We start from the raw sequence: 12,672 nt of genomic DNA on the forward strand, positions 1-12,672 counted from the left end.
ATGTAACCAAACAGGCCCTCTAGGTCATTTACTCGTGTATTTCTATTGAAAAGTAATCTATAGGGTTTAGTTCTTTCATTTGTTAAGCAAGTTTTATTCTATTCTACTCAAACAAAGTAATATGCTATAATGAAGTATGAAAATGAAAAGAACCACCGCTTTGTTTTTTTTGTCCAAACTCGTGTTTTTTAACACCTCACTACACATGTTCTAAATTAATAATTCATGGGTTAGATGTTTGGTTCTTTGACCCAACGATCCTGCCACCCAAATGCACTTGGTCCAATTGCACGAGACAAAGATGAGCGTGTAGTTTCCAAAAAATTGTCGCGGCCTAGATTAGGGTCCCTTTAGCGAATTCGGATCATCTCCCCATCGGAGAAGTACAGAGTGCTCCCTCATAGCTTACTGACCACAAAAACCAATGGGTCCCACTGGTGGAAAAAAGTTTTTTTTTTTTTAAATTTTTTCCAAAAAGTGTTTTTCACTGTGGGCCCCACTGATCTTTGTGGTCAGGAAGGGTCGGGGAGCACAACGGGATCGCTGATCCGGACTCCCCTTTAGTAGGGTTTAAAATTGGGTCTGGTGCCTTTAATTGCTAAAATTACATTTGAGTTTAGTTAAAACTAATTTAATCACATGGATGTTAATGTCAGATATGAAATGACTATAATACCCTCAGCTTGTACTAAAACAAATGACAATTACCATTTTACCCTACACATATTCTTAAAACCATATATTTCACCTCACACTCCCAGAAGTCACTCATCACTCGCCCATCTTTGGAAACCACCCATGATAAAAATTTAACAAAATAAAGAAAAAGAAGGAAAGAGACCGTTTTGTAATTTTTTTTTCAGTTTCTTTTATGTCTTAAAATTCTACAGAAATAAGAAAACAAATCTAATAAAGTAAATTTATTGGCCTTATGAGTAAATATGTCGGATTAAAATACCCTAAAAACTACCTCCGGAATAATTTCAAATTTCAAATTTCAAATTTCAAATTTCAAAAATACAGTATTAAAATAAAATAATAATTTTGAATCCTAAAATCTCAAACGGTTGTCTTAATACTTCTCCAAAAAGAATACAAAAACACAATCGATACATTACAGAATCGCTAACACAATCGATTCAAATTCATAGAGAATCTCTAACAGAAAAATCTTTGAGAAAAAGGTTAAAATAGAAGGAAATCTGAACATACAAATTCATAGAGATCGAACAGTACTTGAAGTCGCTGAAGGAACATACAAATTCATAGAGATCGAAAAGTACTTGAAGTCGCTGAAGGATGGGTCGTGCAAAGGTGAAGTATGAATTGATTGGGAAGGAAAGATCACGCAACATTACTTTTCTAAAGAGAAAGAAGGGTTTGATAAAGAAAACTTACGAGTTTTCTACACTTTGTGGTGTTGATGCATGTTTGATCGTATACCCCATGAAAGGTACTGGTTTGAACGAAGAAGCAGAGACTTGGCCGGAGAAAAGGGAAGATGTTCTTCACATCATCGATCAATTCAGGAATAGGAACTGCACAGCTACTGATGGAAGAGGGATTAATCGTCACATTGGTGTTCCAGAATTCTTCGAAGACCAAATCAAGAAGCTCGGAAGGGAGTTGACAGAGCTGCGACAACAAAATATTAAGACAAAGTATCCTACCTGGGACGATCGTCTAAACAATCTTTCTACTGATCAGCTCAAGAACCTTGCTGCATCATTGGATTCAAAGATGGAATTTGTGAAGGCTAGGATTGATCTCGACGAAGGAGGGAACCACAACTACTATGTGTCGGATGATGCTGTTACTGGGTTGAATGCTATGATTAATATCAATAGAGGAGGGAACCACGACTTTGTGTTGGATGATGATTTTACTGGGTTGAATGCTATAATTGATCTCGACGAAGGAGGGAACTACCTCGACTATGTGTTGGATGATGATGTTGCTGGGTTGATAGAATACTCTGTTCCTCCACTGAATCAAAACAGTCCTCTCTCACTTCCTCTTTCTGCTGCTCCTTACAGAGATTCTTACAGTAGTAGTTCTACGATGGATCACAACATGCAGATGCAGATGCAGATGATGAACCATTGCCACCACCAACCCTGTTATCCTTTGGATTCATCTCTTATGATCAACGGTATGAATGGCATGGGAAATTGTTATGGTACATCCAGTACTGGTAATATTCCTTATCATCCTTCTGCTATGGTAGCTCCAATCTCTAATCAGATGTGTTATAATTCCAAGTTTCCAACGGTTGATGAGATGACCATGATCAACAAGCCTTGCTACTTTCCTCCCCCATGTTATGCACAGCAGCTAAACCAGATCGATGACTTTTCAGATTTGCAGGATTATCATCGCCATGCATGGTACTCTGGATGAGAAACGACCCTAGATTGTTCTTGGGACTTGGGTATTAGGGTTATTAACTGTTAGATGAATTAACGTAAGTATGGTTTCAGAATAATTTCTGATTAAAGAGAAGGGATATTAGGGTTCAAGTTCTAGTTTATATTTCTTTCCGTATATAAATTGAATACTTAGTTAATATGTTGAAAGCTTCAGAAGAATCAGAAACGATTGATATTAGGGTTTTGTTGTGGTTTCTGAAACATCCTGTGTACCGGTCCAATGAAGGCTCTTGATGAAAATGTATATTTAGGTGTGGTCAATTTTTGTTGTTGTAGATTCTCAGCTCTTCTTCTCTGGTTGTCTCTCACCTCTGTCAACTCATCCTCCTTATTCCTCCTCCTGCAAATCACATATCATTCTCTGATATTTTATTTCCTTTTAATTTATGTGAGACCTCCCAAATGAGGCAAACCCCAATTATTAAAGACAAAGGCTAGCTGTTCTAAAGAATTTGAAACTAGGATATGTCAGGTGTGATTTGATTGGATAGCTGCATCAATTCATGAAGGAAAACTGTTTTTTATACCCTCTGTTTATTTTTATTTGTGTGGGCATTTGGTAAAATTTTAAGCTTTTTTTTGAAGATATGAGTCATCATGGAGGCCTGGAAAGAGTAACTGGTCCTTACTGAGCTTTTCTTTCTCTGTGGGTGTCTACATGTCAATTGAAAGTCATCTGGAACTTGAAATAGAGTGGTGATCTCTTTACCTTTTCTCTCTCAAGTTCTCAAACCTAAATGTCTGTGTAATATTATTAAGAGGACAAAGGAAAGCAACAAGTGGAAGAGAAGGTTGAAGAAAGAGAAAGAAAAGAATGGTGGGAGATCGGGTTTGAATTGGGTGTTGCAGGTTGCTAAAAACTGACCAGAGGAAGAAAAGAATGGTGGGATCGAGATTTGGTGTTGCAGGTTGCTAGAAAACTGACCATAATCTTATGAGATCTTAGTGTTTTAGTGTTCAACATTAATCGCTCCAGAAAAAGCTTGGTTGGGTCTGTTTCATTCGTCGGCACTTCCACTCTTATGTCCCCAATAAGACAACAACATCATCAGCTCCTTCCACCTCCAAGCAGCTTTCTTACTCAGACTGAAACAATGACCCCACCTTTGGTCCTTCCCAACTATCAACCCTAAAAAAGGCAATACCCAACAGTACCATTTCACTTTTTCTCCCTCTACACTCTATCTGAATCCTCTCAAGTCAATTTATTTATTTTCTTCTTCTTCTTCTTGTTCTTGTCTTCTTCTTTCTAACTGGTTAACACTATACTGAAGAAAGAACCAAATCCCTAGAAACAAATGGGAAATTTGGATCTCTCCCTTCCGTGCAATCTCAGATAAATAGTACTCAAGAAAAGTAACTTCCTTTAGACCAGTTACACAAGCTTGACATATATAAGGTACTTGGTGCTTGTGATGATAAGTAACTTCTTCATCTACCACTAAAGATTCAGAAATTGAAATATCATGCACATATGCGATATGAAAGTGGGTTAATTAGGTTGATGGGTACCTTCTTATCTGAATTCATGATGTCTTGTAAAGATCTTCTACATGTTCACATTAAGTTAAGTGAATGCTATATACTAGTGGACAAAATTTTTACAATGAGGGTTTCCTAAGGAGGGGGGGGGGGGAAGTTAGGGTTTCCTCCACCGACTGGCTACACCAAGATCACACTATGGTTTGAGCTACTCTTGATCATGGTAGATTAAGCATCTAGTTTGGTCTAATTTATTCAGATATAATATATAAAAAGGGGCAGAACAGTCCCAGTGGTAGGGTTCCAGTTTGAACCACTGCAACTGATTCCACAAAATATTATACTTATGGAACTAAAATTAAAAATAGAAGCTTTTTTTTTATGCTAGTCCCTAATATTTATTTTGGTGTTCTAAGTTCTTTATGCACAAAATCTAAACCAGACCCATCATCTTGTCTCTCACATGCATTATGACAAATGGGTAAGGTATACTAAGTTATTCTCCTTATAAAACTCTTCATAGGAAGGAACTCAAAAAAATGGTGTGGAGTGAAGTCTCTATTCATTTAGCTTGGCTTCCTTTACACCATCACCAAACTGCTATGCAGAGGGAAGAGCTGAAGTGTGTTAGAATCTCCACAATTCCTCATTGTTTTTATAACTGATCTCAAGGTTTTCCCGGAGACTCTCTTCGGTAATCATGAGCTGTGGGTTTGTTGTAGCTGTAGTAGAGCGAGGAGGAGAACGAGATAAAAGGCATCATATAACACGTGGCATGGGTTTCTGCAAACTGAACCTGAACCCATCTATCTGCTCTACTTTCTGCTAGGGCAGCTCTTTGCAATAGTACAGATTCTTGAGACACAAGAAAGAAAAATTAAAGAAGCTAAGAAGGAAGAGTGAATTAATTAAAACTAGGCACAAAAGTCCAAAGCCACGGCTCAGTTTCATAACAACAGGCCCGACAGAAAGGAAGGAGTGCAGCTTTTAAGCCCTTTTAGTTTCCCAACATTAACATACGAAGCCTTTGTTTACTTTACTCTCTCTGTGTTCCCTCCTTCTCATGTTTTCATATAACCTACCTTGTGAACTTTAGTCAGTCTTATATTAGCTCTATAAAAAGTATAATTACTTTTAGATTTCTCTTTTTTCTAGCTAAAAGAGTTACGCACAATGGAGATACATAGGAGGATACCTCTGCAAATGTACTGCAGCTTGTAGGAGAACCCAGTTCCTGTTTTGTTTTACTTCATAGCCCACACTCCTACTTAATTGAACCTGCACAGAGAAAAGCTTTTCATAAACAACAAATTAAAAAAAAAAAAAAAAACCAGGGAAACCGTTTCTGAATTTAGAAAACAAGTTCTTGTAAGCCCCCAACTCAGATTGTATGAGTATATTCCATCTGGGTATATGAAATCATAGGTACCTGAATCTTTCTTTCATGGTGCTGTTGTTGTTGCTGATCAATAGCAGGAAGAGATTCCAAACCACGACGGCGTTTCTGTCTTTCTCTTGCCTTCTTATTCTGAAATGATCAGTAAAACACATTCTTGCCTTCAATGTTACCAAAACGACGAAGCTGTGCAGTGATTTGTTTGATTTGATCAGCTGATACAAATCTTCTTAAGGCCCTTTACTGCTCAGGTGTAGGGATCCATCTTCTATTCACAAGTTGTGCAATATCGAACTCTCTCTTGCTTTGCTCAGTAATGGTTGCTGCTGCGACAGGATACAGTTTAAAAACATAAATCAAAATCAAAGACCCAGGCTCAGAAACAACCTCAAGCTGGAGAAATTAAAATTACCTAAATATGGGAGGAGATTGGTATTAGAAGTAGGCCTTGGCAGGAGAGGACTAATTAGTTTCCTGCTGTTGAAGGAATCAGAAAATGCATGTTGAATCCATTACTACCATCGTTGCAGCTCGTCATCCACATTTTTGGCTAACCAGTTAGCTTCAGTATCAGTTGAAGTCTGAGTTTAGTAATGGGTTCTAAGAGGGTAGTTGCTTAGTTGCAGATGGTATGAAAGAAGTGAGAGGAGGGAGAAAGAATATTGTGATATAAAGAGAAAAAAGTGAAGCGAGAGGAGATGATGTTGACTGGGTTGTACAGAAACGGAGAGATAATAGAGAAAAAAATAGTTTGACAGGCAAATTCAGAATGGAGAGGGTAAGGAGAAAAAAGAAAAGCACAGGCATCATGGAAGCGTGGAATTCAGGAAAAGGTTGGCGATTTCCTCTTCTTCATTTTTTATTTTTTTGTAGGGAGGGGAAGGGTGGGTCCAGTCCATTGCTGACAACAAAATAGACCATTCGTTTCCTCATGAATGAGAGACATGTGTTCATTTATCAGATCAAATGATTGATATTTAGAAGGTAAAAAGTTTTTTATTCATAAGGAAATGAATGGTCTATTTTCTTGTCAGAAATGAACCGGATAAAATTCTAAGTACCATTCATAAAGGACTGGATCTTTGCATATATTGGTAGTTGGGATCTTTGCATATATTGGTAGTTGAATAAACAATTTCTCTCTCTCTCTCTCTCTCTCTCTCTCTCTCTCTCTCTCTCTCTATATATATATATATATATATATATATATATATATATATATATATATATATATATATATATATATATATATATATATAAATATAAAAAAAGTGTCATGTGCAAATGCACGAGGTATTTATCAATTATCATGTATTAACCATGGAAGTTGAATGGCCTATGCATAAGTGAACTTGTCAACAACAGCTAATGTTTGGAATTTAGAATAAATTTATCTTTTAAATGCGTGATTTTGATTAAATATTTTTAATTCAGTTTCTTCTTCCTCAATAAACATTTATCGGTTTTTTGGTTTGGAAAAACTCTTCACATTCCTTTGGTTGTTAATGGTTTCTTTGAAAAATGAGAAAGGGAGAAAATTGATTCAAATAATTTCAAGATTTTAATTGACCATTATAAACATCATTTATTATTAATGCAAATGTCTAATTGATTGAATACAAAAGGGTATTAGAAAGAAACGAAATGTAACAGTGTCCCTTGTAGTAAAAGTGTCACGTGCAAATGCACGAGGTATTTATCAATCATCGTGGCCATGGAAGTTGAATAACCTATGCATAAGTGAACCTGTTAATAACAACTAAAGTTGGAATTAGTTTGTCTTTAAAATGCGTGATTTTGATTAAATGTTTTTAATACAGTTTCTTCTTCCTCAATTAATATTTCTTAGTTTTTGGGAGAAACTCTTCATATTTCTTTGACTGTTAATGATTTTATTTGAAAAACAAGAAGGGGAAAAATTGACAATTAAAGTGATTCAAATAATTTCAAGGATTTTAATTGACCATTATAGACATTATTTATTACTAATATAAATGTCTAATTGCTTGAATACAATGGGGGTATTGGAGGGAAACGAAATGTTAGACGTGTCCAATGAGTTCATACTTTTATAAAAGTAGTATGATAGTATGATATGAAATTCTTTGCCACTCAACTTTGAGAGGTGGCTCAGTTGGTAAAAGACCAATGCTTCCACATAGGAAGTCAAAGTTTGAATTCCCTTGGGGCCAGAGGCAAAGCATTGCCTATATTAATTAAATGAAAGCTCTCCTGAGGATATAGTCAATGTGCACATAAGCTGGCCCAAATAAACCTCAGATAAAAATAAATAAATAGATAAATAAAAAGAAAAATTACTTGCCACTTATAGAGATCTTATTACATCTTATCTCAAATTTGCAATTGGCATTTTGTACGGAAGAGATCAAAGTGCTTGGTAGGGGCAAGTTTTGGTACAGTGGTCGGATTGTAATTTAAGGTCAAGATATTGAAATAGTTTTTGTCTCAGTAAATATTGCTACGATAAGACTACATAAAAGAATTGTCTTCAAACTCCGGGGGTGAAGCTTCCCCAGGGAGGGGGACCATGGTCCCCTCATGCAAATTAGGAGGGATCTTCATGTGTGTGCTTGTCCACAATGTCAATTATGTTGGAATCATACTACTCTAACTTATAAACTTGTTTTTTCCTTTCTTTTTTTTTTTTTACTTTTTTTAATTAAGAGTAGTTTTTTATAAATATTTTACTTAAGTTGGGTCAAAATTCTTGTTGGCTTCCTTAAATGGTTTAAATTATATATACCACAACCAATAGTCTCAGTTAGTCTTTATTAAGTCCCAAAATACAATAATCAAAATAACTTCCTAATATTAATTTATTAAATTAATCTTGTGCTTCATCCTATTATCAACCCTTAAATGGGGGAGCAAATAAAAAAAATACCTAAAGAAAAGGTAACTGATGGACTTCTTACTAATGGACTCTCAGAGAATACGGAGCATAAGGCGAACTCATCAAAACTCTTAACTTTTGAAGAAGTTTTGCCATTGAGGAAAAGAATATATTCCCTCTCTTTAAGCCACAGTTGGTAATATGAAAACTAGCTTTTCTTCTAAACATATAATTGGATTATTTAGTGTTTCTTTTTTTTTGCTACAAGAATTTTTAAAACATTTTGTAGCTATGGAACTTAGAAGGGGGCGGATGTTATTAATAAAATATAAAATGCTACCTAAAAGTTTTTAGATTTTCATCTAAGTATTTGAGTAAATTACAAATTGTACGCTTTAGTGAGGCCTAAATTCTAGGTTGCATGCTTTAGTGCCTTAAATTACAAATTGCACTCTTGAAATTACAAGTTGCACGCTCATGACTTTCCATCCAACATTCTATTAAGTCAAGTGTGAAATGTCCATATTACCCTCAATATGGTATAATGACCATTTTACCCTCAATTCATATCTGGAACGTGTAATTACTCAAATACCCTCTTAATATTAAACTACTTAAATACCCCCAACACCTCATTTTAAATTTACAGCTTCAATTACTCAAATACCCCCTACACCTATTCACTCATCGTCTTCTTCATTCCTTTACGTGCACACACACACACACACACACACACAATGTACTGAACAACTTGTGTTCACAGACGAGTTAGTGTGGGCTGACCTCTTTGTTTTAGCTATTCTCTCATCACCGATCATTACCTCAAGCAATTTTCTTTGTAATGTTGATAGTCTAGTTTTATTTGTTTTATACAACTGTCATCAACTTTGCATCAGTTTTGCGGTTGTTATAAGTCATTTTCTTTCCCTCATTCAAGATTATATTATAACATTTAATCTTAAGTTTGGAATATCCATTGGCTCACCTCCCAATTGAGGACCACAACAGTTCTGTTTCATTGTTTAGGATTTACACTATGGCTTGTTGTTAATGCTTTTCTCTTTTCAAAGTTTCCCTGTCTTCACAAATGATGGTGCAAGAGGGATTTTAATACGTTACTTTCTACCATGAGTGAATTTATTAAAAACTGTAGATTAGATATACACGATATGCAGAAAGGGAAAATAAAAGCAGATTTCCAAAGAAGTGGGGGAAAATATCTGATGTTAATTATAGTGGGGACTTCCCTTTCTTAAACATTTGGTGAAAGGTTTTAAGAGAAGAATATGTAACCCGTTCCTGCAACAAGCGATATGATGTGTTGGGCTAATCATATGATATGCCACGTTTACTAGAAATCACTCCAAGATTTCCTTCACCTGTGGGCTAATCATATATTTTCCCATATCAATAATGAGATACGACCCTAGTTAATTGACAGGGCTAAACATAAAATAAAATACACATATAAAAACTTAGCCACTTTTATGTTCCACCACTAATTCCAGTCTAATTGGATACCATTTTGTGTATGCTAGACCAATGCATTAAAGCTTAGTACACCATCTAAAAATTCAGATTAGTGATGCTTGGGAAATGTGATAATCCACACCATTCTAGGCCATGACTATTAATCTAAATCTGGCTGAGTATCATTTTTAAGGAAGTGTTAATGTTTTAATCAAGGTAGAGCATTGGAACCTAAGGAGAAAAAGAAGAAAAAAGAAAGAGAGACAAAAGACACAAGATTTTACATGGTTTAGTTGATCGATGTGACCAACCTACATCCACGGGGAAGAGTGCTCTCTATTTTGCTTTATTTCTTTTGAATTTGTGTACAAGATTTTCATAGAAAATGAGGGTGGTTGATGGATCATGACTTTTATAGTCAAACTATCAGAGTATCAAGGCCATATTTTGAAGAACTAGCTTTTCTCAGTCTTTTAATCTCGCATACTGCCATTTTCGAAGCCTGATACACAACATCACATGCATATTTAGTTAGAATCTGATACATCAGCCAAAAAGACATGTTGTATCTATATTTTCTTGGCATGAGATTAAGAATGCAAATTTTTACCTTTGTTTTTCGATACTCATGCATTATCCAATCAATTTTTTTGCGTCCTTTAGATGTGGGATTGGCACTATCGACATACTGATGATATGTCAACTGCTTTGAATTCCCTATTGTCTTCCGACTTTGTAGTTTGTCTTTGACACATTTATCATCATTGCTCGACCTCCAAAATCCATTTTGTTTTGTGACGGCACGAAGTGATATTGACCTTTTTCGTGAACTTTTCTCAGGGTGGCAAAGAAATAAAGGGATTTTTTCACCCTAGCAACCAGTAAATCAGCCCCTATTAATAGGAAGAAGAAAAAAACATGAAAAGTTAGAATCAATCTATTTCACATAACTGGATTAAAGCAATGTTATTGATCAATTTTAGGAAGAAAATTTTAAAACTAAATGATGAGAAGCAAGAAATGGACACAAGTATGCACTTGGTAGTAACCATAGCTCAACGTTGTAGAGATGAAAATTTTCTACCATGTTCGTAGGAATATTTATGCCACTTTCTTTATTACCCAGATAATCTAGAAGGAGATCTTTTGGGGTGGGATCAAATAGCACCTTAGTGGAAGTTCTATATCTTACATTAGTTTCTCATTGTGTGAAAATTTTGGGTTCCCAATTGAGGGGGCAACTGCCTCAACAAATGTTTGCTTTTCCAAGTCCATGTCAGGTGTCAATAAGTCCTCTGCATCTTCTTTACTATTTGGAGTAGCTGGCTACTCCAATATTGCATTCTCTAACCACTCACTAAAGGCTCTATTATCATCTAGTAATTCCCCCATTTGTTGTTTTGCAACAGAATGTAATTGTTGTTGATCAACCAAATATTGTAATGCAAGATCTAACTCATAGGGTTGAAAAGGAAATCCATCAACACATTGTAGTTCAGGGAGAAGGTCAGGTGCTAGTGTTCCACTGGCGATTATGACATCCCAGTTTATCTGACCACAAAAAGAAAACTTGTTAACAATAATACATCTCAATGTAAGAAATACAACAATATACATGAAACAACAACTCCTCTCTCTTTCTCTCTCTCATTGCAGTGGAGTTTTGTAGCAATCGACTTTAAACCCTAAGGAATGATTTATGCCCATATCATACATTATGGAGCTTGATAAATTCCTTAAGAGAGATGCCCCATTACCCCCAAAACACTAACCATGTGTGAACTTTGTAAACTCCATCTACACAATTCTTGTAAACCATATCTACAATAACCTACACTTAAGTGATACACAAGACTCGAACCCAACAAACAGAAAGGAACCCAACTATATCTCCCCATTAGTGGCATGTATTGATACTTCCTTGGTCTGAATAAGGTAAAACACCACCAACTTCCCTACCGAATGGATCTAGTTGAAACTCTAATCAATCGAACCACTTAAACTCTAGTTGTATTTTCTTACTAACTGCAGCAATAGTTTTAAGACAATAATAAGGTTTCACTCTGGTTTGAACTTGGATGTGGGCAGACCTCTAGGGCAACCTTAGAATAGGCTAGGTCCCAACAATCCTCCCATCCCCCATTTCTTATACATAGCCAATAAATACTTTGGTTCGAGGCAACCATAGCATAAGGTCCCTACAATTCCCCCATCCCCCATTCCTTATGTCATAGCTAGCAAGCACTCTCATTATAGGCAACCTTAGCACGAGATCCTAACAATTCCCCAGATCCAAAGCTAAAAATCCCCCCAAATAACACCAATGGGGATTCGAACTTGTGAGTTCCTAACTCTAATACCACTTGTAAGATCAAACACTTGCAAAAGTCCAAACTTGTGTATACGGTGCCATTAATATTTTCTTATACCGTAACCAACAAGCACTCCGATTCGAGCCTGAATCTAGGCGGACCTAAAGCAACCTTAGCACAACTTGGCAAGGTCCTAATATGAAGTTATCAAACCAAAAGACAAAGAAACTGACGATGGAAACTGACTTATCAAAAACAATAACAAACATCGAGGGAGGGAAAACAATATATCAAAACGGAAGAAAAGAAGACACTACGTACTTTTTCTTGATCTTCTTGAAGTCTAAAACATGATCCATCATGGTTTCCGTTTGAATTCATTTTTGTGTGCAACTGATCAAGGATGAGAGTATATTAAATGAATAAATATGAATTGGATTCGGAAAGAAAAATTAATTGGATAGATGGATAGATTGACACATGAAAGAAGCGAACGTACCTCTTCTGGTTTTCTTTGAGGGAGAAAGCTTGGGAGAAAGAGAGAAAGAAAACGATAGATTCTAAAATGAAGTGTTAATAGTAGTGGGTGGGTCCCACTACAATTTGCGTCATAGGTGGCGGCAAGACAGTATGTAATCTAAGATGACTACCCCTCTATTTAATTGAATCTAAACAAGACTCTAAATATAAATTTCCCTCTATTGGATGAGTCTAAGAAAAATCCTAATT

The 12,672-nt window shown here is 35.8% G+C and overlaps 1 protein-coding gene and 1 pseudogene across 1 annotated transcript; one reads left to right on the plus strand and one right to left on the minus strand.

Annotated features, from left to right (window-relative positions):
* Positions 1-1,299: 1,299 nt before the first annotated feature.
* LOC149007342 (agamous-like MADS-box protein AGL36) lies at positions 1,300-2,413 on the plus strand. Its single transcript, XM_089164716.1, is given in 3 exon segments — positions 1,300-1,795; positions 1,946-2,385; positions 2,387-2,413. Coding segments are annotated over 3 exon segments (963 nt in total).
* A 2,165-nt stretch (positions 2,414-4,578) lies between these two features.
* LOC149007343 (WUSCHEL-related homeobox 1-like) lies at positions 4,579-5,810 on the minus strand (annotated as a pseudogene).
* Between the last annotated feature and the right edge of the window lie 6,862 nt (positions 5,811-12,672).

This window comes from Hakea prostrata, chromosome 8 (assembly GCF_041222555.1).
Source record: "Hakea prostrata isolate BN-2017 chromosome 8, UWA_Hpros_2, whole genome shotgun sequence".
Classification (NCBI taxonomy): domain Eukaryota; kingdom Viridiplantae; phylum Streptophyta; class Magnoliopsida; order Proteales; family Proteaceae; genus Hakea; species Hakea prostrata.